The sequence below is a fragment of the Globicephala melas genome, chromosome 2, assembly GCF_963455315.2.
Source record: "Globicephala melas chromosome 2, mGloMel1.2, whole genome shotgun sequence".
Taxonomy (NCBI): Eukaryota; Metazoa; Chordata; class Mammalia; order Artiodactyla; family Delphinidae; genus Globicephala; species Globicephala melas.
In genome coordinates, this window is record NC_083315.2 from 16,646,478 (window position 1) to 16,673,256 (window position 26,779).

The following is a 26,779-nucleotide window of genomic DNA, read 5'->3' on the forward strand; positions in this document are numbered from 1 at the left end:
CTGTCCAGAATGGCAAGAAGGGAGGGGATTAGACAAATCAAACTGCCTTATCACTGGGAGTATCCTTTTATATATCAAGCATCATGTGATGTTTACTCGTGCAAGGCATTGTTCCATGTGCTTACAATGTATTCACTCAGTTAATCCTCAAGACAACTCCAAGAGGTAGGTTCTATTATTGCCCTTCTTTTACAGGCAAGGCACAGAGGGGTCAAGTAATTTGCCATGACCTTGGGATTCAGACCTACCAGTCTTATCTGGCGTCCTTCACCACACTGCCCTTAGAAACAATCTAGTCTGATTTCCTCATTTTAATAGATGACAACACTGAAGTCTAGGACACTGAGGTCTATTCCCATGGCCACACATTCAGTTTCATTGCTTTTTCTTTCAACGGATTATGATTTGGGCTTCCAAATCTGGTAGATCATATTGAGTGGGTGGCCATATCCAACAGGAGTGGGAACCCTGCCCAATACCTGGGTCAAAACATCACAAACCAGCCAAAGATGCCATCATTCGGTGGTGGAAATATCTAGGCCAAATGGGTGACACAAGTAAGAGAAGCTAGATTGGGAAGGTTGTGACATAACTAGAGGTTTTTTCTGAGTTCTAGAAGTAAATTAATTGACCTTTTCCAACTCAGAAAATCTTCCAGGAATCTAGAAGCACAGGGCTAATACAGACCCACCTCTCTCAATTAAAGTTTCCTTTTATCATTTTCAAGAGTAAATTCACTACCGGGGGCCTCTGCATTCTTGACAGAACTGCAGTTGCTGCCATTAATGGAGAATCTGACGTATAACGTCAGGCCCAATGAAGTGTTCTCAGTAAGATACTAATTATAGTAAAAATAGTATTACTACACATGCAAGTTCTGTGTACGTTAACATAGCTCCAACATTCTCAGGAGAAAAGCACTTATATCTACGGAGTCCCAGGCTTTTCTCCTACTTTTACCTTGAGCAAAGAATTAGCACAATGTAAATACATTATAAACGTTGTCAGTGATGAACTGGGCAGAATATTAGCAAGGAAGGGCCGTATGGAATTGGGCTAAGTTTGCTAACATAGGATTGTTTACAAAATGTCTTTGTGTCCTTTCACTAATCATGCTTTAGAAGAAGAGGGCTTGGAGTATTTAGATCTATTTGCCCCTGAAAAGTCTAGTTGATTCAAAGACTCTGGGGTCCCTTGTCCATCATGCACTATTTAAGGGTAGGAAGTAAGGTGAGGGCGTAGAGGATTTTAAATCCATCAAAGTGCTGTTTTAGAACACAAAACAGTGTGCTCCCTTTACCGTACGTAAAAGGTACTTGGCATCCTAAGCAGGTAATCTTCATTTGCAAGTTAAAATATAGTATGTTTTAACTATCTTTGTGCAATTTAGAAATAAATACTGCTCCTAAATGGAAGGTTTAACCAGTTTCCTTTTTCATCTTGAAGATTTTATTCCAGGGGAAGGACATGTTAGGAATCAGAGACCAGATGCCATGTAAACAATTTAGAAACTTTTATGGTTTAAATACATAAGAACATGATAATGATGGATGAAATGTTTTAGGAAAAAAATCTAACACATTCAACCAATCTTGAATGGAGTTTTTCGTTAAAATTGAAAGCTGTGTGCTGGCTTCTTGTGAATGCTATATGCGATGTCCTACAAAGGGAGTGATAGCTTTAGACTTGATCGCAGACGAGTGGATTGGATACTAAAGGCCAGGAAGCATAAGACGCATCCCATCCAGAGCCTATGGCAATTTGTCTCCTTTCCCTCTTAGAAACCGAATGTTGAATAAAGTGTCACAACAGCTCACACTGCCGTGCGACAGTGGCTCCGGGAAGTTGTTGATTTGCAGCATATTCACACTTGGTGCTAAAGCCACAGGGCTCACAACTCCTCAGAAAAGATCGCCTCTTAGGGGAACTCCAGTTTCTGATGTTTATTTTACTTTTTCTTCTACCAAAACAAGAGGGGTAGACATAAAAGGGGAAAATGAAATGGACACAAGCAAGAGAGTAGCTGCACATAGATTAAAAAAAAACCCACGACACTGGAAATGTTTTAGAAACCACAAGTTAACTGGGGATGAGATGGGAGAGGAATTCTTACATTTCCAACAGCATCATCCCTCTTGGTGGCCCGCCCACTGGTGCGGAGTGCAGCCGTAGGGACAGTCTCTGCAGAGCCTCCACATCTGGGCCGAGTGGGAGCTGGCTGCGTGGCCCGGCTTTGTTTATTGTCTGCAAAGCCTTTGGCCCCAGTGACTGTATGAAGCCATATTCCCACACTCCCATTCCCTCTAATGAGCTAAAATCTTTTCATAAAAGGAGTAGGTCCTTGGCAAAGCAGGGACGGAAAGACTGGGACCGAAAGGCCAATTGTGCTAGGCGTGAGAAGTATCATCAGTTGAATACAGAACCCACATATAGTTCTGCATGCAGAACTGAACTTCTGGGGGCTCTTCCTTATTTTAATCTGAAATCAGTTTCTAGGCCATGCAGCATACTCAGGGTGTCCTTTCCTAGTTGGTGTTCTGTGCTCAGGAAATGCACATATATTTAACCAAGAGCCTTAGAAAAACATAATCACTAAAGAATACCTGTTGCGTTAAAAAAAAAAAATCATGCCACGTGTTCTGGTGAAGGTTGGAATATTTCTTTTTCACTAGATCCTCAAGGGCCAACTGCTTTTTGAAAGGTTCCAACGTATAAGAAATAGACATAAGCATTATTCATGATGGCCAAGAGTTAGAAGCAATGAAAGTGTCCGTCAGTGGATGGATAGATACCCAACATGTGGTCTGTACATACGATAGAATATTATTCAGCTTTAAAAAGGAATGAAATTCGGACCCAGGTTACGACATGGATGACCCTTGAGGACATCATCCCAAGTAAAATAAGGCTAAATATTGTCTGATTCCACTTACATGAGGCTCCCGGAGTAGTCAAATGCATAGAAACAGAAAGTGGAATGGTGGTTGTCAGGGGCTGGGGGAGAGGGGGTGAAAATATTGTTTAATGGGGGGTGGAGTTTGTTTTGCAAGATGAGGAAGTTCTGGAGGTGGGCTTGCACACCAGCGTGAATGTACTTAACCCTACTGAACTGTACACTTAAAAAGGTTAAGATGGCAAATTTTCTGTTATGTGTATTTCAGCACAATTATGAAACTTTTGAAAATTGTAAAGCACTACAGAATTTAAAGAGTTTTTCATTCAATAAAAAAAAATTTTTTAAATGTAAAAATACACTTAAGGGATGCGTGACAGAAGGGCCCTGGGGGCGGGTGCTCATGGAAGGATTAGAGTCTGCAGAGAGATTCTGAATTCCTACCGCAGTGGCCCCCTGGACCCACCCTCACGACCTCCCGGTCCCCTGAGCCACCTGCTGTTCCCTATGGGAGAGAAAGGTGACCGGCGACGCGATTCTCAGCCGTGGAATTCCTGTCTCCCCTAGAATCTTACTGTCTCCATCACTCGCCCCCGCAGATCCCACGGCTTTCAGGAAATGAGAAGCAGCTCTTCCACAGGAAGAAGCCGGGGTCCTTGATTCAAGTCAAGGCCGTGAGGCAGGGCCCCCTCCCGGCACCGCCCCCCACTCCCGGCGCCGCCCCGCCCCCTCCCGGCGCCGCCCCCGCCCGGGCCTCACCTTGGCCTTGCGCTTGCTGTCGTCCATGACCATCTTCCAGTCCGAGCCGTTGTTGCTGTACCCGATCTTGAATTTCCTCATGAACACCTTGTTCTCCCGGTGTTTGCCCCCCTGAATGATGACGCCCCGCACAATCTTCTCCTCCGCCAGGTCCACCTGAAGCCACTCGTTCACGTACGGGTGCGGGGCGGGCGGCAGTGCCCAGCCCGAGCGGCTGGTCACCAGGCGGATATTTTCAGGCATCCAGTTCCTGTCCCCTTGGTTGGATGCTGTGATCTGGGAGTCGGAAATAAGTCCGGACACCATACCCAACATTCCAGAGCAAGGATAATCTAGAGAGGGGAACGGAATAGGCGATGTAAAATGATTTTCTAGAAGTCTCCATGCTTAGAAAGAGAATCCAACATATTGAATAAAATCATGGTCTGTACGCATTCATGTAGATTTGCAAATGTCTGGATCATCTGACATTAAACCAGAGCTTCCCCGTTCCTCTTTTCTACACTCCCTGCCCTACACTCACAGTCCGGTAAAGAAAATCTTTGATAAGAACATTCATTTCTTCCCTTTTTGAGTTCTTCTAAGTTTAAGGTCAAAGTATTGACGTTCGGTCCCTTTGGTATCCGGAAGTTATCTCTAGATCAAGTACAGGCCCTGCCCAATGGAGGTTCAGTTCATGCGGGGCTGGAGATGTGTAAACCAATAATTCCAACAGCAGGAAAGTTGCCAAGACAAAAGCAAAAAGAAGATGATGAGGTGGTGAAGAGAAAGAAAGTGCTCGGCTCAGCTTGAAGAGGTAGGAGGGCCCCCTCCCGGGGGTGGGGGAAACCTTTGGATTGAGCGTTGAAGGAGGGGCCCATCCTCCCCCCAGGTGTCCTCCCCACCCCCGTTTCTAAACTGCACGAGAACTTTGCACGATCCCACTGTCAACTCAGATGTCCCAAGTCCAAACAGAAACAGTCCTTTCCCCTCGACACCAAATCCCTTTATCCAACTCTGCACTTTAATGGGTGGAATCACCACCAATCAGCTAGCTCCTGCCTAGTCATCTTGTCTTTCCGTTTTCCGTTTTCCATTCCTGTTCTGCTACCAAATCCTGTCATATTTTTGTTAAAAAAAAAAGTGTTGCGATCTTCATTTCTTTTGGCATCGTCTTGATACCATGGCTACATGCCAAGTGGTCTGCTGACTACCCTCTCAAGCCCCAGTTTTGAATCAACAACACCCGCGTCGCTTTTCATAATTTTTTGTAATGTCACTCTTATGTTCAAAAATCTTCCGTTGCTAAGGAAAATAAGCCAGACACAAAAGGACAAATACTGCATGATTCCACTGATATGAGGTACCTAGAAGAGTCAAATTCAAAAGGACATAAAGTAGAATGGTGGGTTCCAGAAGCTGGGGGGAGGGGAGTGGAGAGTTAGTGTTTCATGGGTATAGAGTTTCAGTTTGGGATAATGAAAAGTTCTGAAGATGAATTGTGGTGATGGTTACACAATAATGTGATTACTGAAGCAACTAAATTGTATCCTTAAAAATGGTTAGAATGGTAAACTATGTTATGTACATTTGACCACAATAAAAAAAAGAGAGATCTTTGAAAAATTTTCATGGCTCTCCATTATTTATGGGACACTATAAAAAGTCTCGATCTGGTTTTTCAACACCCTCATTTTGGCTTCCTCCTAGGTATCTAATTTTATTTCCTATTACTGACAGTAATCCATTTTCTTCCCACATACCATAGAGAGAATTCTCATCATTGCCTTTGTTCAAAATGTTCCTGCTGCCCCCTCATCCTCCTGTTGACAGAGGTGAGTTCTGCCCAGACTTTCAAACCCAGCTTAAGGCTCTTCCTGAAAACTTCTCAAATGACTCTATCCTTTATCCTGAACCCTCCCTTCTCAGAAATATGACTACCATACAGGAAGCAGCACAGAGTTTAGCATTAAGCCGTTCTCTCCATGTTTTAAGATTGGGAGTCCTGTGTTCAGAACCAGATTAGAAATTCCTCAAAGGCAATGAATGGCATCATAGATCTTTCTATATCTTCTATAGCAGCCCAAGGAGCTTCTGAGCAGGAGAGTACCCATCACTGATTAATTGATTGGTGGGTTAATAACAAAATGTTCAACACTTCAATTATTCTCTTTGCAAAATTGTACATCTCCATTGAGGACATGCCAGGAAGGAGAATCTGTTTTTCTTTGAAACAACTCCATTCTGCATAAATCAAAATTCAGCCTAAAATGTAACCATCGTGAGAGGCATGTTTCTAATACTATTAGGCTGTGTCCGTGTTACCAGCTGACCCTTAAGAATGAATTATTCAGATACTTTCCACCTGAGTTGTGCAGTTCAGATCATGCCATTTCTTTACTCAAAAATTCGGTGCAGGGTTTCCCTGGTGGCACAGTGGTTGAGAGTCCGCCTGCCAATGCAGGGGACACGGGTTCGTGCCCCGGTCCGGGAAGATCCGACATGCCGCGGAGCGGCTGGGCCCGTGAGCCATGGCCGCTGAGCCTGCGTGTCTGGAGCCTGTGCTCTGCAACGGGAGAGGCCACGACAGTGAGAGGCCCGCGTACCACAAAAAAAAAAAAAAAAAAAAATTCGGTGCCTGCTCACCTACAAATTATGCACGTACTTTCAACCCAGTGTGCCAGGTCTTCCATACCATGGCCTTGCAAGGCCCCTCCTCCATGAAGGCTCCCTCACCTCGGTGGTGGTAGTAGTTGGGGGCTTTCTCTCATTCTGTTCCCTCCACTAAAGAATTCCCCATCATTTTGTCCTTCCCACTATCTTAAAATCTTGACCTGTTTTCAAATTTTACCTTATATATTCAATTTTTCTGATCTCTCCAACTAGACATGGTTTTCCTTCTCTGGGGCTCTTCCTAGCTCTCCACCTGCATGTCTCATGTATACTGGCCATATTCAGTTCTTCGGGTTGCTACTTGCCTCCCCAGGTTTTAAGTTCTCTGAGGGAGTGAACCAAGTCATATTAAAAACTTTTCTATGACTCCTTGTGCCCTTTATTCTTGGTATTTACTCTGCAAATATTTGTTGAATGAATCAGCTTATTAACACAATAAAAGGCAGTTGTCATTTTCCCCAAGTACCCTTTCCTGTAATTCAGCCACAGTGTTTGCTCCAGGCTGGGATCTGGAAACCAAGAATAAATTCAATGGGGATTATAAAAAGATTGACAAAAAAGATTTTACTGAGGGTCTCTGGAAGTTATAGTGTTAAAAATAGAAGTCACATTTTCGGTCACTGTGGTCACACCTGTCCGGTTCAAAACCAGCTTTTGCAAAGAAAATGTTTAGCTGGTAATATATACCAGATGTTACCACTTGGAGAAAAACACAGTTAACTTGAATACTGTAAGGAGGGCAGAACCTTTACCGGAAGAATGTCCCTTCTCTAGTGCAGAGCTGGCTGGGGCACAGTCCTCGCATCCACAAGCCTTGTGATACCAGCCCACATCCTGCCAACATGGCCCTCGTGCAGTCAGAAGGGCATTCCTTCTGCAAGTCGGCCTCATCCAAGATCAAGGAAGAGGCACCTTGATTTGCCTTTGACTGAAAACCAGTGACTCACTTTCAGCCACGATTAGGAGAAAGGTTCCACTAACAATTCAAGGTTTGCATAAGCTGCTAGGATCTAGCTCTGTTCGTCCACAGTAGGCTAGCTCAGATGTGCCCTGATTAGCCTGGCTCCATCTCAGATCCTTTGGAAATAGTGTTGCTAGATTTAACGAACAAATAATCTAACAAAAACAACAACACAAGAAACAGGCTGCCAAACTAAATCAGAATTTCAAATAAACAGCAAATAATTTTTTAGTATAAGTTTGTCCCCAGTATTGCATGGGACCTAACTTATACTAAAAAGTTATGCATTTATCTGCATCAAATTGAACTAGACATTCTGTATTTCACTTGGCAACCCTGTTTAGAAACCTTAAAACCAATCCTAGATGGGAGGGAGAAATGAGTTCTGTGATGGGGAATTAGGTGGTTCTTTTCTTTTTTTATTGAAATATAGTTGATGTACAACATTACATTAATTTCAGGTAGACTACATAGTGATCTGACATCTGCATATATTATGAAACGATCACCATAAGTCCAGTAACCATCTGTCCCCGTACAAAGTTTTTACCATATTATTAGCCATATTCCTTATACTGTACATTACATCGCTGTGGCTTATTCATTTTACACCTGGAGGTTTGTACCTCTGAATTTCCTTCACCCTTTTCAACCCCCCACCCCCGCAACTCCTTTCCCCTCTGGCAGTGGTTATTTTCATTGATGTTATTTTCCAGTAGAATCTCTGAACTGAGCTTTAACGTGAAAACAGATATACTGGTAAACCAAATAGTTAACCAGTTTTCAAGGAATGAGGAGGTAATAACTGCATTTGATGGGTGAAGCTGAATGAGCATAATTTAATCTTCCCTCGATGACTCAGAAGGTACCTCTGGATGTTGTAGGGCCTGAGATCATCCCTGCAAACTCTGATCAACACAGGAACACGCTGACCTGTGCAGAAGCCGCAGTTAATTAACTTCTGGTTAACGAAAAAGTCAACAGCGTTTGTGGTGTGTTCTCAGACAGCAAGGGCATTTTCACCAGTTTCCAGCTTTGCCAAAATGATGAAGCCTACCTTGTCAAAATAATGAAAATGCTCCTTTGTCAATTACCTACAAAGTAGAACGGTTTGCTCCAATTTTGTTTTCCTTATCTCTCTATATGGTGACCCACCATTGTATCCTCTGGTTATTCCAGGATTGCTGTATTTCTAAAAAATAATTTCTGAATGGAAAAATTGGTTTAAAACTTGTGGGCTCTGGAGACTTTGGATTCAAGTGATGTGTTCTCATGGTAACTTTTAATTCAACAGTTTCTTTTAAAAAAATCCAGATTGAGTTGGGGCTTGCCCACTCAAGCGGAAAGGGTAAAATTTTGCAATCCAGTCACTTGTTTATCGTAAGAAATGGATAAAACTGCAGTTCATTCATTCATTAAAGAAATAAGTGTACTGGGCACGTATTTTGTTCCAGGCACACAGGACGCAAGGAAAAGAAGATAAACATGGCTCCGGCTTTCATGCATCTTCCAGACCCCCAGTGAACCTGCAGTCTTGTATTTCTTTCATTGGTCTCCACGGAGGGGACCATGGCCTCTAAAAGATGAAAATTATCTACTCTGGTAATTAAGAAGAAAACACGGAGGGCTTCCCTGGTGGCGCAGTGGTTGAGAGTCCGCCTGCCGATGCAGGGGACACGGGTTCATGTCCCAGTCCGGGAAGATCCCACATGCCGCGGAGCGGCTAGGTCCGTGAGCCATGGCCGCTGAGCCTGCGTGTCCGGAGCCTGTGCTCCACAATGTGAGAGGCCACAACAGTGAGAGGCCCGCGTACCGCAAACAAACAAACAAACAAACAAAAGCCCCAAAAAACAAAAAAAAAAAGAAGAAAACACTGATACCATTGTCTCATTAGGGGCTCTGTTTGCTGGGGCCTATTCTAGGTTCAATTTATTGAGTACCATGAACTGTTTAATTTACTGGGTACCATTTAGTGAGCATTTACTCTAAGCCAAGCGTTATAAAATCCTTTCACTTAAATCTTCATTACAGCTGAATCAAGGAGATGGAGATCTACTGACTGACAAGGAGATGGAGATAAGAGGGACTGAGGGTCTTGTCCATGGTCACTCATTCACTAAATGGACAGCCCAGAGCAAAGCCTGGATATGTCTGCACACCTTCTTTCTGTGTGACCATCGTTATGACACACTGGCCTCTCCCAAAACCTGCTTTGATCAGTTATTTGGCAGTTGTAGCGATCTTACTAAAAAGATCTTACTAGGAAGTGTCTAAAATATATTAGGGGTCGTGATTAAGACAGCAGCAGTATGCAATTTGAAAAAAATTAGCTACTTAAAGTAACTGTAAAATAGAATATGTGTGAAAATATCAAAACATGGTATTTTAGACCTCTGTTTAGATAACTAGGTCATTTAACTATTTTTAAAAATCCAGTAAATTATTTGCCTTGTTTACCTGTAAAGACTCATATGCCTAGAATTACCTTTCAGGAAAATCCTTGTGAAAATGAGAAAGGGCAGTTCAGGCTTAAACAAGGATTTTGTTTAATTAAAAGGAGAGCCAGAAATTCAGAATTCACACTAACGCATTTGGAGTCTTTATGAAGTTTACTTCTTTTTTTCTGGTACAGTGACGTGAAATTAGGTGGGAGGAATGGACCAGCAATTTCCACCCTGCCCTCAGATGGCCTTGTTTCTATGAATTTATGGGTAGTCTCTCACATTTGTAATGCTCTGAAAATGACCTAGAACTTTCATGCAACTGCTGATCAAGAATAAAGCCAAGGTGGGACTCCCCTGGTGGTGCAGTGGTTAAGAATCTGCCTGCCAACGCAGGGGACACCTGGTCCAGGAAGATCCCACATGCCACGGAGCAGCTAAGCCCGTGTGCTACAACTACTGAGCCTGTGCTCTAGAGCCTGCGAGCCACAACTACTGAGCCTGCGTGCCGCAGCTACTGAAGCCCGTGTGCCTAGAGCCTGTGCTCCGTAACAAGAGAAGCCACTGCAATGAGAATTCTGTGCACCACAATGAAGAGCAGCCCCCGCTCGCCACAGCTAGAGAAAGCCAGTGCACAGCAACGAAGACCCAACGCAGCCAAAAATAAATAAATAAAAAATAAATAAAAAATAAAGGAATAAAGCCCTTTTGTCCCTCCAAGCCCTTCTCCACCCAATTCCTGCCTCTAAGGACTTGAACTTTCTAAATGCTTAGATCCTAAAACAATAAACAAGTCTGTCTCTAGGATGGAAATAAATAAAATTTGGGGAAGAAATCAAAAGTCAGTTTTCACTTTCCAAAACGAACTGTACTGTAAACAAATGTTTTTTTTTTTTCCTCCTTCATTAGCTCTTTTTCAAATTGCTTGTAATTTCATGGAAAACTGCCCAGGTGATCTTTTTTTTTCCTTCAAAAGTCAATAGTTTCCTTCTCTAAAAATAATTATACTTAAGAGGATAAAAATAAAAACAATAGTGTTGGCATTCATGCAATGCGAAGTTAAACGCCCTTAATATGTATACTAACGTTATATGAAAGATAGTTCGCAGATTTTTAAAAAAATAAATTTATTTATTTATTTTTGGCTGCGTTGGGTCTTCGTTGCTGTGCTCGGGCTTTCTCTAGCTGCTAGATATGGGATCTTCCCAGACCAGGGCTCGAACCCCTGTCCCCTGCATTGGCAGGCGGATTCTTAACCACTGCACCACCAGGGAAGTCCCAGTTCTCAGATCTTTAAACATTGTTCACTTTTAATTACTTTTTGGTGAATCAGTTACCGATTCTGTCTTTGAAGTTTTAAGCTTACTATGGAGGTTACACTGTACTTTTTTTTTTTAATGAAAAATTTGCAGTGTATTTACTTAAATGGAAAGGAATTCTAATGTGACTGCTACTTACTTCAGAATACAGAGTGGTTGTACAAGAAGATCAATGGACAAGTAAGAGCAGTACTGGTCGCCATAGAAACACAGTGAGAATAACAGGACCTTCTTTTACTCCCTGCTCGGTACCTGCCTATCTTTTTCGCCACTTAATCGCCCAGTACCTCATCTTCGCCTCTCAAGTGGATATAATCCACCTACTTGTTCCAAATTTAACAGAGACTTTTAAAGTTCTTTTAATGTCAGAAGAAACAAACTCAAAAACGAGAAATACTGACAAATTGATTTCTAATGTTAGCATATTCATTCAACAAAAGATAGACATATATTGAGCCAAAACCTAGGAGAAAGTTGTCAGGGCAGTTAAGTGAGTAAAAGGAGAAATTCTGGTAAATTAAACTCCTCCTGAACAGCTACAGCTGATGAGGCCACCTCTAGACCTCAAAATTAAAAAGACAGGTAAGTCAGACAGAGAAAGGGAAATATTGTATGATATTGCTTATATGTAGGATCTAAAAAGAAATGATACAAATGAACGTATTTACAAAACAGAAACGGACTCACAGACTTAGAGAATGAACTTATGGTTACCGGCGGGGAAGGGTGGAGGGAAGAGAAAGTTAGGGAGTTTGGAATTGACATGTACACACTGCTATATTTAAAAAGGATAAGCAACAAGGACCTAACTGTATAGCACAGGGAACTCTCCTCACTGTTAAGTGGCAGGCTGGATGGGAGGGGAGTCTGGGGGAGAATGGATACATGTATATGTATGGTTGAGTTGCTTTGGCTGAAACTATCACAACATTGTTAACTGGATATACTCCAGTGTAAAATAAAAAGTTAAAAAACAAAACAAAAACAAGTAAGATGCAGGGATATAATATATAGCACAGGAATATAACCAATCTTTTGTAATAACTTTAAATGGAGTATAATCTACAAAAATATCAAATCACTTTGATGTACACCTCAAACTAATATAACATTGTAAATCAACTATGTTTCAATTAAAAAATATATATGTAAATTAGAAGAAAAAGTAAAAAGACAAAGTAGGTGAAGAACATTTCACGCAACAGTTATTTATTGTAAATCTACTAAGTAGCAGTCAGTGTGCCAAGTACCGAGGAGACAGAGGATGATGGGGAAGGTACCTGCCTTCTTGGAGCTTTACCTGCCTTCCTGGAGCTTGCCGTCTAGCGGAAAAGCACCACTTAGTAAATACCCACCACACGTCAGGCTATGTAAATGCTTCGTATCCACTAGCTGATCCGTTATCACAACAACCCTGTTTTCCAGGTGAGATAACTAAGGCTTTGAAAGGTCATAAACTGCCCAAAGAAATAAGCCAGCGAGTAGTACAAGGAGGCTTTGAACTCACTTTTGTCTAAATCCAAAGCGTATGCTCTTAACTATCAAATGAAAATGACCAACCCCATTTACACCAAATGACTCTCCCAATATTTAAAAGTTTACATAAATCAAACCCAGGTGATCTTCAATCTTACCTGTTATCTTGCAGCCATAGACTTCAAATCTCATAGATATACCAGTTTCCCAAGTCATAGGTTTCATTCGGACAAATCGAGTTATCAGGGGTTTGGGGAAAACTCCAATCACAACATCTGTGGGGTTGGTGTTTCCCTGAAAGATCTAGATGGAAAAAGGAAGGGCCCTTTAATAGCAGACATTTTGGATTGTCTGAAAACAAATCCAGAAATATGTTTTCACCAGTGCTTGTCAAATTATTTACAATTTCCTCACTGTTTACCGTGGTTGAGGTAGCGTTAATAATTTGTCATGTTATTTTTCCAAATAATGGCAATCAGAAAGAATTGTGTCTAATATAGAATGTTGTCCTAATCATCTATTCAATTTTCTGAAAGGACAGAGCCTCCAAAGGTACTATTATAAGGATAGCATTTGTTATAGAATACTATGCTATTATCTAAAAAAGTGGGAAAATTATTAACATTATCAGAAGGACTTACAGAATACTGTAGACAATTCTTGGGAACTCTCACTATTATACTTTCCCAGGAACCCCTCAAAGGAGTGCTTTTTGAGTTCAATGTAGGGTCTGACTTTTTGAAAATTCTAGGTTATGTTCAGCAGGAGGTCAGGGAGCTTCCTCCCTTTTAACTTCATTTCTTGATGGAAGATCTTATCCCTGACGTTTATGAAAGACTTTAATCTTTTTCAGTTATTGGTAAAATTATGTGTTAGTGGTCAAAATCAAAACTGAGTTATAAATGATATGTAATGGAGAATCAGTTTTCCCAGGGCTTCTGTTTCTAGTTTCAAAAATGAGTCATTTTATTCTAAGAAAGATGAGGCATGTAACTGCAGATGTAATGAGTGCCAGTCACGAACCGGTTTCCCACAAGTGTCTGTCGGAGGCACTCAGCCTGGGCACGGCTCCACGGCAGTGTCCTCCAGTGAGATCTCTGAGGAACGGGGACTGTCTGCCACGTGGAACCCCCTGGCACTCGACCAGTCTCAGATGGGACTGAAAGCCTCCACTCCCCTGGATTTTACTCCAGCTCTGGGTGGGGACAGCTGTGTGAAAGCACCATGTCTCAGTCACAGGCCTTGTGTAGCTAGAGCATCCCTGGGCCATCAGAGGTGCAGAGACTCCCACCCACCTTCCCAGATGAGTCCTAGGAGGAGGAGGAGGAGGAGGAGGAGGAGGAGGACCACCGTTCCCCTGGGAGAAGGGGCTTAGGAGAGTCAGCCTGGAGTTCTTACTCCATTTAGCCCATGAGGCCTGCTCCAGGGGAGGTGGTCAAATGCTTTACTCAGTCGGCTGTTAGCCGGATCCCTCTCCTGAGATGATTTAATATCGAATTTATCCCAGCCTGTGACAGCCTTTAGATTTCTGTCTTACTTCAGCAAATCTCTCTCGGAAACAATCTGTGTGGAAGCATTTTTGTGTGACGATGAATAATGGGGACATGCCTGAAGGAGCAGAGCTTCCCAAACCAGTGTTTCAAGGGCCAGTGGATCCACCTCAGGGAGGGACCACAGTCTGGTTCACCCTGAAGGCATTTTATATTTGCTGAAAACCAGGTAAGGACACACATGCCACCAACAGAAAGAGGGCTGCTGGAATGCTGGTGGTCGAAGGCTGCTGTTGCTGAGGTACGTAAGCCAACTCTCTCTGAGGAAAGCAGGGCAGGGGGTGTGCCTGAAAGGCCCCAAAGTAGTGAAAGGCAGGTGGGCAACGAGAGCTGGACTCCGGGTGGATGTGGGGATTCATTCGGGTTCAGTGAAAGGGTGCAGACACATGCCAGGTCTTTGCTGACCCCTTATTCTTTCTGCCTCCTACTCTGGAAGGCCCCCTGTGTGCCAAGGTGACCCAGATCATGGACCAGGAGTGAGCTGTGTGCATGTCAGATGCCCCTATGGCCCTCGTGTGCTCCCCACACCCACATCCGGGCCACGCGGACCACTGCGGACCACGGCTGAGAAGCGTGTCTTGGAGAGACAGTGCTCATTGATTAAAGAGATGGCCTGAAAGCTGGGGTCAGCCCTCCCTACTCTCTCCGGGTTCTTCTGTATGTTGCTGTGTCCTTGGCATTAGTGTTTTTTCGTTTGTTTGAAACTAAAGCATGCCTTCAAAAAACGACTCCAAAACAAGAATAAGTCATTACACTCAGGGTCAAAATTTACTCACTAGATCTCCACCAATGAAGACTATGAGGGTGTTTCTTCCCCAGACGGAGGATCTATTCCACATCCTCTAGGGCTAGACAGCCGCCTTGTGCTGGTCTGTTCACAGAGCAGCTGCATCCCTGTGTCTTCGGCCTTCCCGCCCGCCCCAAGGGACAGCCAGGACTTTGCAGCTAATCAAAGCGTACTTATAGGACTCTCACTTCACACCCAGGAGGCTTTTCTCAGTTTCAGACCCAGAAGGAGAAAATCAAGGCCAGGGATGCCCCAGATGGAGACAAGGACATGGTAATTGGTCTCTTCCCAAACCCAGGATTCCAGGCTACCTGGATCTTTGCTACTATCCTCACCAATTCTGTGCATTTCACTCGGCCTCCAGGGCAAGCTTTTAATTTTGGGGAGACAGCAAGCATGAGTTCTCCAAAATCTTTTGATTAGTAAATCGGAGCAAGTACAACTTCAAATAAACAGCAGGCTGAGAAAAACATCTCAGTTCCAAATATTCAGAGCAGAGTGCCCGGGGCGCAGGGCATGGTGCGGCCTCCTCCACAGCAAAGTAGTGAGGAGGTGGCGTGTGGCTCGTGGGATCTGAGGGGACACCTGTAGTTCTGCTCATGCGCACAGAAGCAGCCAAACACACTTGTAAATTAGTTTGTGAGCCACAGAGGGTAGATAAAAAGGAGTCTTCTAAAACCAGCCCATTACAGAGAGGAAGAAAGGATCAATCTAGGAAAGAGAATGAGGAAACGCAGGCAGAAAGACAAAACAAAACAACTCCAGAGGTTCTAAGAGGACGGTGTTTATCCTGTGCATAGTCTGTGTCCCCGAGGGAGGTTTAAAGTGATTCTTGAGTTTGACTTAATTTGGCCGGTATTGACTTTTCTTGGAAACATCCATATAATTTCCTTTTGGCTTCTGGATCTGGGAACATGAGACCCCTTGGTCACATTTAAACCTCTAATTGCACTTTTCATTTTAAATCAATGCGAAAATAAACCAGGCAAGACAGCAAGCTCCCAAACAAACAAGTGAAAATTGATCATCCACTTCAAAGACCCGATTGCTGGGGGAGGTGGAAGGGAAACTTACAACAGGTTTATTTCCTTCTTTGATGGTGATCCAGTCTTCCCCGTTGGAGCTAATGTCTATCCTGTATGTCTTGACGTAGTATTTCTTCTTGGTTTCCTTTGAAATAGCTCCCTGTGTCCCGACAGCAGTGACAAAGCGCAGAAGGCCCAGGTCTACCTACAAGACAATACCAGCCTTGTCAGTTGCCCATCCTTGTACATCCGGAATGTGAGCATCTTTTCCTGTGGGTACCATGGTGTAGTTTTCATCCACCTGGGATCAACAAACCCTAATTCCATCGGCATCAACACCCCCAAGAAAGCCTCCAATACGATAAGACAGCAGCTGCCCTAGGTTGGCAATGGCCAAAAAAGAGACCTTTCTCATCGTTGCCACCAAGATTGCTTGATCCTTGGTACAAAAGAGAAAACTGGGTTCAATATCGTGTTACTGTATTTTCTAAGAGATTCACAATACTTTCTAAACAGCACGTTAATAGATGTCATTTTACAAATAGAAAATCAAGACAAACAAGATAAGCTCACATACTGGATACGGAGAGGCCTGGACTAGAACTTGAGTCTAACATGATCCCACTTCCCATCCCTCTGCAGCATCCTACCCCTTTCCAAACAGAATGTGGATCAGAACGATCCTGACTCTGAAAGCACTTGTGTGTACTGCGGGTTGAGAAACGGGCCATAGATTTATAATCTGGAATGGAGTCGAGGGAAGGAGGGCAAAGTTAGGATTTTTGATCCATCTAAATTTCTTCCTTTTCCGTATCTCTCCTTGTAGTTCAGCTTGAGAGGCAGAAGGATTCCCAGGCATCAATCTGGGAAGGAACGATGCCTCTGTGGGACAACAGCTAGGACTTAACAAGCTTCCTCTGGTGAGTTTCCAGGGGAGATGTTCCTCAGCGCAATGGCCTTACCTTCATCCCTCACTAGACTTTCTCACACCCCTGACAGCTGGGCCACCTGGAGGGCACCACAGTAGTGATGACCAGAGGGTGACCAAAGCCCGAGGTCCCTGATTGCATCCCAGAGGTCTGCAGTGGCTTGAGTTGTTCCCATGGCCCTGTGATGTGAATGGGAAGGACAGAGATCAGGCCCTCAAGGTTCCAGTACCGGCTCTGCCTTGAGTTTGCTCTATAGGGCCTCTGACAAGTCACTTCATCTTTAGGCTTCTAGTTCTTCATTTGTAAAATGAACGAGTTGGACCAGATAACCCGGAAGACCCCTTCCCTCTCCGACTTCCTAGGACTCCATGCTTTCAGAAAAGTGAAATAGGTATTTTTTCTTTAACTTGCCTTATTTCCATTGTTAATAACCAAGAATCATCTTAAAACAAAAATCATTACCAGTTTCTCTATATTAGAAATATTTTCCTTTTATGAATACATTTGATTATTCCTATAAAATTGTTTTCCTCTACTATGTCCTCTATTTATTGGATTTCTGTATAATACAGAGATTTTAAAGAAATGAAGCATAAATATTTGGCAAATATTTTGTAAAGGACACAAAAAGTAATTGCACGTTACAACTGATTAAGAGTAACAAGAGGGGCTTCCCTGGTGGCGCAGTGGTTGAGAGTCCGCCTGCCAATGCAGGGGACACGGGTTCGTGCCCTGGTCCGGGAAGATCCCACATGCCGCGGAGCGGCTGGGCCCGTGAGCCATGGCCACTGAGCCTGTGCGTCCGGAGCCTGTGCTCCGCAACGGGAGAGGCCACAACAGTGAGAGGCCCGCGTACCGCAAAAAAAAAAAAAAAAAAAAAAGAGTAACAAGATATTTCAACCATATATTATATTCACTAGTAAGAGGCTGTTTTCCCTGAAAACGGCGACAAAAGCCAAAAAACAAAACCCCCCAAAAGCCCTAAGCACACACCCCCCAACCACAACTTCTGAATCCTACTTTCCAGTTGCTAGATGACAACCCAATTTTCTGAAAACAATATTTCAATTAACCCTCTAGTGCCCATGGGTCATGAACAGCTAAAGAATTTCCATTTTATGTACAGCCTGCCTCGTGAAGAACGGCTATTGTCTTCCACGAATTGCTTTTCCTGAAGGCCCTTGGAGTAGTTAAATCAACAGGTTGCCAATTCCTTCAAAACTGAACCAAGACTTACATCCAGGAAAAACAGCAATGTCCCTGCCACAGAGAAGCCAACTTGAACTTAACACAATTCAACAATAGGAGATTTCATCTAGAAAGGAAGGGGATACCATTCAATGTAAAACAATCTTTATTTCATTTTCCTGAATTTTAAGATGTAAAGTCTAGGCTATAAATGCTTTCACCAGATTTAAAAGAAAAAAGAGCAAGCCTTTAATAGCAATAAATATTTTAAGATAATAATGGTGGATGTTCTAAATCTTAATTTTACAAATAAGTATTTGTCCAATGTATTTTATCAAGTGCCTATACTTGTTAACTGGAATTTGCATTTATTCCAAAAGTGAATACTAGTACTTTGTATGAATTTGTGTACAAATTTCAAAAAACGGAGGCAGTCCACGTTTCCCAGATTTCGCCAACAAAAATGCAAGCTCTTCAGTTAAATTTGAATTTCAGATAAACAACAAATGTTTTTAGTATAAGTATGTCCCATGCAATATTTGGGACATACTAACAACAGGTTCATTGCTTACTTGAAATTCAAATTTAACTGGGTGTTCTTTTCTCGATGTTATCTGGCAAGCCCAAACCTAACTCTATTCTGGACAAATAACCAGATGATTTCAGGTTGCTGCAAAAACTCTGATTTCCTAATGCTGCAACTTGAAAGTTAATGGGTACTCTAGACATGGCTGCACGGAACTTTTTCAACTGTTTTCAGATGATCTCAGACACTTAGTGCTTTGCTGACTGTCCACTGAGTCATGCCCTCATGCCTAATACCGAATCCACTTTCAACCTGAAGGGTCCTTAAAACCTTGACATCCAAGGGGGCATGAAGTAGAGCTGTGCAAATAAACTCTTGCTGTCAAACCTACAAATGGCTCTTCAGTTTGGAAATGCTTAAATTCCCATGAGTGTATATGCAGCTTAGGCTGACTGGAAATAACTCCAGAACTTCATTCCCTGGCTGTACTTCTATTTTTAAAATTTTGTTCTCAGGGTAAGATTTAGTTACTAGGTAAGAAAGAAGTTAACTGGTGGTCAACTAGAAGAATCCTAGGCACTAGAAACAACTAACTTGAAAGGAAGGAGCCATTGACTGAAATTAACCGGGTGCCAACACATGAAACGACATGAAAACACATGAAAGTCCCAGACTGAAAGGCCCCAAAGCATACGTATGAATCACTCGTAAAGAAGAAAAGGTATTTTCTTTTCTCAACAGCAATGAAATGCATTCACAACCTCCCCTTGTAATTGCATAAGGTTTCCTGTTGTGCTTTAAAACTCTGCAGATTCTCTTGCTCACTGTGCTGGGATACCTGAAATTTCATTTCATTTTTCTTCCTAACATTACTACTACTGGGTTTAGAAAGGATGAATGACAACCTCACCAAATGATTAGGACTGGGACTTGAACGACTGCAATTAAAAGTGAATGGCGGGCTTCCCTGGTGGCACAGTGGTTGAGAGTCCGCCTGCTGATGCAGGGGAACGTGGGTTCGTATCCCGGTCCGGGAAGATCCCACATGCCGCGGAGCGGCTGGGCCCGTGAGCCATGGCCACTGAGCCTGCGCGTCCGGAGCCTGTGCTCCGCAACGGGAGAGGCCACAACAGTGAGAGGCCCATGTACCGCAAAGAAAAACAATACAAAAAACTGAATGGTACCCAGAACTCTACTAAGACACAGACCAGCACTGTGGAGACGCTCACTGGCAACACCACAGAGGTTCTTTTAAGTCCTTTCTCCCTGGGGACCTTTGTGGAATGCCCTAACAGAGACCCTCAGCGCCTGAGAGAGTTTGGGAGGAGATAGATAACTCTCAGCCTCAGAAGCCCAACTGCTCACACCACAGGTATCTGTCAGGAGACCCAGAGGGACTTAACACCTGGTTGTTTATACCTTTCCCAGGGCTGAAGCCATCTCTGCTAATCATGACATTGGCCTCGATCTACCTGCTGTTTTAGTCTCACCTGCTGCATCTACCTCCCTCCAACCGTATCTTCCAGCCGCATAAAGTATTTATGCTTCCTAACACAAGATATGCCTTTTCTGTCTTTGTGCCTTCACATGTAAAGTTTTGTCAACTTAAAAGAACATTTTCCTCTTTTTTTTGACTGCAAATGACTATTTCCTCTTTTTGGTCTGATGGGCAGAATAAGGCACTTCTGACTCCAAGATGTTTAGTGCAAAGCTCAGGTCTCCATCTGTCAATTCATCATACTGTGTTTTTCCTCTACTTCCATCCAGACATTTACGATTTCTTTTAAGGAATATCTGCTTTTCTATATAGAAAAGTGATAGATGTCTATTGAAAATTCGTAAGATGCAGAAGAGATTAAAGGAGAAATTAAAATCTTCATAAGACCACCAATAGGAAATAAAGGCTGATAATAGCCTTCCAGAGTTCTATTTCCTTATGCAAAATATATGTAACCATCATGTGTATGTTTTGTTATTGTAAAAATGAGGTCGTATTACCTCTATGTTCGATATCCTGCTTTTCGTTTAGTTTTATGGATATATTTCCATGCCAGAAGTATTTTTCTACATCATCAATTTCAATGGCTGCATGGTATTCTATGGCCTGACCGTAGCATCATCTATTTAATCAGTCGGCCGCCTGTGAACACTTCTACTCACCTTGACTGACATTCATCCAGTGGACACTTAGTACTGCGTTTCCACTAAGTTCTGTATTAAGTGGTGAGGATACAAAGAGCAGCAAGAATGGGAAACACAAACACAAGATTACAGGATGGGGCAATGCACGGGGGAAGGAGAGGTAGGGGGATTGGACACATCTCACAGCTGACTTTGATGTCTAAGACACCTACTGAAAGATGCACAGTAGGAGCTCACAACTGGGTAAAAAGGGAAAGGCTGTTCTAGGGAGAAGGGGGAACAGGAAGGGCAGAGGCAATGGGGAGGAAATGAATGAATGAAATAACATCACTAGACAACCTACCATGTTTCCCTCACCGCTAGAGACACTATTTGTCAAGAAATGGATTGATCTCTAAAGACTACTGTGCTCTGCTCATTCGGAGGCCAAAAGAATCAGTTGTCACGACCACCATTCAAAATCCGGCCATCCTCTTGGTGGGCTAGCTTTCTGAATCTGATGAGCTCTCACCAACCTCACATCCAGTAGACAAGATTGGCGACCCAAGACAGGCAGCTGGAGAGACAAAGACACAACCCCGAGCAGTTCTACATAATGGTAGCCCTCTGTGTTTTGGAGGGTTCATCATCCTAAACAATATTTCCCTTCTTCTCCTAAAAATTCAGACACACATGGGGCTTCGCTGGTGGTGCAGTGGTTGAGAGTCCGCCTGCCGATGCAGGGGACACGGGTTCGTGCCCCGGTCCGGGAAGATCCCACATGCCACGGAGCAGCTGGGCCCGTGAGCCATGGCCGCTGAGCCTGCGCGTCCAGAGCCTGTGCTCCGCAGCGATAGAGGCCACATGCTTTCCCTAAATCCAATCAGCTCTGCTCCCATCACTATTTTCTTATTTTGAAAGAATGTCATTCATTATTTCACAGCTGCTTTATTTTTAATTGGAAGATGGGTGTGATTTCACATCTGAGTTTGATGTACTTTCTGTTTAACATTAAGGGTGATGGCGATGGGGTGGGAGGATGCGGGGGGGGGGGCGGGTAGCACAGAGCTGAGCGTCAACTGCATTCACTGAAACTGTGGAACGTTTCACTCCGTGTGTGTGACAAACATAAACATCTGGTACTTATCTGATGGTCTGTAGGCAATTTGACGGAAGTTTACCAAACTCCTTTTGAGTTCAAGTGGCCACTCTGAGTTAGCTTATCACTGTTAGCAGAAGTGACCCCATACGACATCCTGTTTCCAATATAAATATAAAAGCCTAACACTGCTGGTAGAATGTCTACCTACATCTTATCTTCACCGTGCTCCCCACACAAAGAGAAGACATAGCTAGACATCAGGCACAGAGGAGGAAAGCGCAACTTTCATCCCGGGTGGGGAGAGGCACACCAGTAGAAGAAAACAGCTGTCTTCATCCCCTTCTGGGGGGCAGGGGATGGTGTCCTACAGCTCCTGTGGGGTGAACTGTCCACCTCCAACTCCCTCTTCGTTGTAAGATGTCTACAGGTATTAACCTACATGCACTTTACGGCCATGGCATTGTCTTAGTAATGACAGGAAACACAATCCCCAGATAAACAGAAGCCAGGAGAGATACACATTTTACTGGGAATCACTGGAGGACAAAGGGCACGTTTTAGCATCGTGCGGTACATCGTGAAGCAAACCTCTGCAAACGGCTGGTTAAATACCAGCATGCAGCCTGCCAGCCATGAAATAGACATCATCGCTTCCTATAATAATACACAACTAGCTATTGGTAACGTCGTAATGTGCAAAGTCTCATTTCTAAAATGAAAAATCTGTCTTGCTCAATAAAATACTGCCCATGGAGCAAGCATTGACAAGGGAGTGTTTCCAGGCTTTTAACATTCCCAAGACAGGTCAGTACAAGAGCCTGAAAAAATAAAGGACAAAGAACTGGAGTCTGATTAAAAACAGGAAAAATACTTTCTTGGTGGGGGGAGGTGGAGTGTGTCGGATTCTTTTTAGAGCATCTCTGATGACTCAAAGAGCTGTTTAATTCATCACTAGACACTACAAGCTAAAGAAAATATTTTTAAGCAATTGTCTCATTTCCTTAGATAACACACGTGCTTTCTGATAACGCCTAAGCATCTGAACATCGGTGCTGTTCCAGGATCTGGGGGCTTAATTCACAGCACCTGATCATCATGTTCCTTGACTTAGGATCTTGGACTTCTTATAGTTGCCAGTAGGAATACAACCATTTTATAGTTGGTGACATAATTCTCTCTTTATGTATTTTTCATGATTACTGTATTACACAGAAAAAACACGGATGGCTAAAATTACTATTATATATAGAAAATTCATAAGGCAACCCCTATGTGTCAGACATTTTATTAAGGGCTAAATTTATATACATTATCTTTTCAACTCTTAACAATCATACAAGGAACTGAGGAACAAAGTGATGTGTGAACCTTGCTCAGAGTCACGTAACTTGTCAGTGATTAAGCCAGGACTTACCCCAGATCAGACTGGTGGCCCATGTATATGCCGCTACACCCATGCTCTTCCTCAATTCCTATCTTAAAAAGCACAATTATCAAAAGGTAATTTAGAATTTCTTAGTGAACAAAAAATTAAATCTTAGAGATATTCTTTCTGGAAATTACATATTTGTATAATTATCGAGAATATGAAACCATTTATGATTACTTTGACTCCGTTTAACGTTTACACTGACTACTGGAAAGCCAAGTTTTACAAATGAGTCACTCATGCTGTTGAAAAACAAGACAGTGGTGACTGATCATTTTTAGCAAAAGATAATGAGAAAAGATTTAAAAATTCTGGTAAAGAACACAAATATCCAAGAGCAAGAAAAGTGCAGTGCAGGGAGAACGTCACCAATTTTCTCTTCTCGTCTTAATTGCTTGAACTATTTTTTTTTTTCCATAAAGGAAAGCATTTTCCTGGGTGGAAGCAAACTACTGGTTGCAACAAAGCCTGTGCTGATAGTAAAACAATCCCAAGTGAATGAACTGATGAATTTTCCTTTCCGAAGACTTGAGTCAACCAGCTAGAATAACACTAGATAAGGCTGTGCAGCCCAGATGCAGTGCAAAGCCTGGCTTCCCTGATGGCACTGTACTTCGCGCAAAAGAACAACAAGGAAAGCACAAGACAAATGAAGTCCTCAAACAAGGGCTGACCTCTGTCTCCTTTGGCTGATAAAGGAGATTATGCTGTGGGGCTCCACTGCCTTTGGATGTTGGCATATCCTTTCATTCTCACATTAATATTTTTGGCATAAACCAGGAGCAACAAATTAAAGAAGAAATATTTAATTCTGATATGTTCTTGGAACTGGAGTGCCATGTGGTTCTTTCTGAAGAGTAAGATCTCTTGAAGTTGTTAGAACGGGCAAGTGGCATCGGCAGGAGGAAAGGAAAGGGACTCCGTACTGCAGGTTAATACCAGCATCTCAACTAGAGACATTTCCAGAACCCAGCTACCCAAATCACTCCCACGTGGAAACCACGAAGATGGAACTTGAAGAGGAGGACACTGTCTGGGAGGAGAGCACGGCGGGTCCACATCTCCTCAGGGTGTCTGATGCAGCATTTCAAAGACCTTTGAGAGCAGGGCAACAGGACTGTGACACCCACCGGAAAACGCTCAGCTTCACTGATGACATCAATTTAAGAGAAATATGGGAGGGGTCTTCACATATTCCATGCAAAATCTGAGGGCTTCTTTTTCCCTTCTATATTTTCTAGAACAGATATAATTGTGTTCAGAGAAAACAAATATTACATTTGAGTTCCTCTCTTACTCAATAAACCTGTAAAATCTGGACACCAGGACACAATGTATTCTGATAACAAAGGAGGAGAAAATGAGATCGTATGGGGGTTCCTATAGACTCTGCGATACAAGTAATCAGCATCAAAGACAATTGGAAAGTTCTATGTAGAGTTAAAGAGAAAGGCTGACCGAATGCCTAGGCTTTGGCAAAGATTGTTGTACATTTTTAAGACATACGCCAACCTGAAAACTCTGTTTTTCTTTAAAATGAAGAAGATTCATTACTTCAACACCATGTTCACTGGCAGATGGGGACCTCAGAAACTTTAACAGCTCAGTCAGGAGGATGACACTTAGATGGTCCCCTCTTCCAACTTAGATACTTAGGAGTTCTTACTGGGCGGTAAAAGATTCAGGGACTTAATATTTTTATTAACATTTTTTGAATACTTATTTGTAAGTTACACTAAATTGAAAACCTGAGCCTAATACTTTGATCTGGAAAGAGGATAAGTACTCAGAACAGAATAAACGTAATCCCTAGAAACCTGGTTAAGAATTTAACCTACAAACTCTGTAGTAAATATCGCATAGTGGAAATGTCTTAAGAAAGAAAAATAAATATGCTACCGTTTTAAAAAAAATTGTAACCAGCCTCAGATATGCATAAATATGATGTAGAGCTAGTCAAATGCCTATAGGACCCTTGTACCATGGGCTCTTGCTAGAAGATTCAGTCAGCAAAGATTTAGCAAGCATCTCCTGCATGGAGGACACAGGCTGGTTTAGGCTCTTCTGCTGTAACTCTTGGTTCCATCCATTAACTGTTTATTGTAATACTCATGAAAACTAGGGGAGCATTCTCCTAGTTAGAAGGCTTAATGGGCAGGAATTGCTCCGCATTGATCAACATCCTGTGAGATCAAGGAGACTGTGTGAACGGATCTCTGCTTCTGATGTCTGTCTCTGCTAAAACAAAGGGGGCGCAGTAATGGAAGAATGACTAAAGGGTGTTCTGGATGACAACCATTTTAAAATGTAACAGAAGAACTTATGACCTCCACACATAATTTCAGTAGGACTGTATCATGCAGATAAAGCATTTATTATTCTTGCTTTTATGATTAAAAACATTTCGGGCAAACTGTAAACCGATGCACGGAGCCAGGGTGCATGCCCACACGGATGTGTCTTAAAGCCCAATAATGGTGCTTCACGCATTGTAGACGCTTAAACTGAAAGTGTGAAATTAAAGTAAACCGAAGGATGCCAAGGGTTCAGATAAAACCATTTAATCCATTAAATTCAATAGATACATATGGTATGCCAGGCTCAGGAAGGAAGCAGGCCTATGCAGAGAAAAATAATACCAGACTGAAAAGAAGAAGGGCCACCGTGCCCACAGATGAGGCGCTGTGAGGTCCAGAAGACGATTACATGCACAAGGGGAAAGTTCAGGCTTTACGGAAAAGAGGTCATTTGAATCATTCAAACTGGACCTCATAGGATAGGATAAGATTTTGGCTGTGGAAGGGGTCAGGGTTGATGAGTTAAAGGCAGAAGGAACAGGAAAAAAATCCCAGCCAATTTCCTGCATTTCAAAATATCTGATATGATGAACATTCTCCTTCTGTCTAGTATCTCTTGGCAAAAGTCCTTTAGAGAGCAAGGAAAAGTGTCCTCCCCACCCCTAGCCCCCAGCACACATCCCCCTTTGCAGAGGCCTTCATGGGATCCATGGGTCCAGGCCAGGAAGTGCTGGGCTGGTGACAGAGAGACCATGCAATCTTATTTGTAATTAAACTTTCAGCTCATGACCAGGCACTGCACTGCTGAGCTAATTCTGCTAAAATGTGTGCTTTCACTGCCTCTGGGAATCCAAGCATTCCTGGGAATAAGACCTAACCCTCAGTCTGCATGAGCCAGATACCTCTCTCCTGAGTCTCAGGGCACACTGTCCAGCCCTACCCTCCATTTATATCTACGTTTGAAAGAAAACATCTCAATGAAATGGCATCAAAACTGCGTGTTTTCTTGAGGAGTCCACACTGCTGTCGAAATCACATTGTTTGCTCCTCAAACAATTAAAGAGAGGGCCATGAGTTGAGATCATGAGCTTCCGGTGGTGGGTATTTCCGTGTCTAATATCCCTTGCACTGTGGAGGGAAGCTGGTGGCTGGAGATTCTTCTTTTATCACACAAATAAGTGCTAGATACTTGGGTGCAAGAGAGGGAAGGTTACCAGATTCCTGCCCTCTCGTCAGTGAGGGAAAAAGTCGAGTAAACGATAAATCTCAATATAGAGGGAACTGGCTGCATTAAATACCCTCAATGAACTCTAGGGCTACAGGG

At 42.9% G+C, this 26,779-nt stretch overlaps 1 protein-coding gene across 7 annotated transcripts in view; it reads right to left on the bottom strand.

The window, feature by feature from the left end:
- Positions 1 to 26,779, bottom strand: part of NRP1 (neuropilin 1) — a 139,345-nt gene that overhangs the window by 27,671 nt on the left and 84,895 nt on the right. For all 7 annotated transcript variants that reach the window (XM_060293150.1, XM_030837087.3, XM_030837094.2 and 4 more), the window contains 3 exons: positions 15,913 to 16,068; positions 12,660 to 12,804; positions 3,653 to 3,984 (listed from right to left, as the gene is read on the bottom strand). In XM_060293150.1, coding sequence (XP_060149133.1) covers positions 3,653 to 3,984; positions 12,660 to 12,804; positions 15,913 to 16,068 — 633 coding nt within the window. The remainder of the gene's footprint in view (positions 1 to 3,652; positions 3,985 to 12,659; positions 12,805 to 15,912; positions 16,069 to 26,779) is intronic.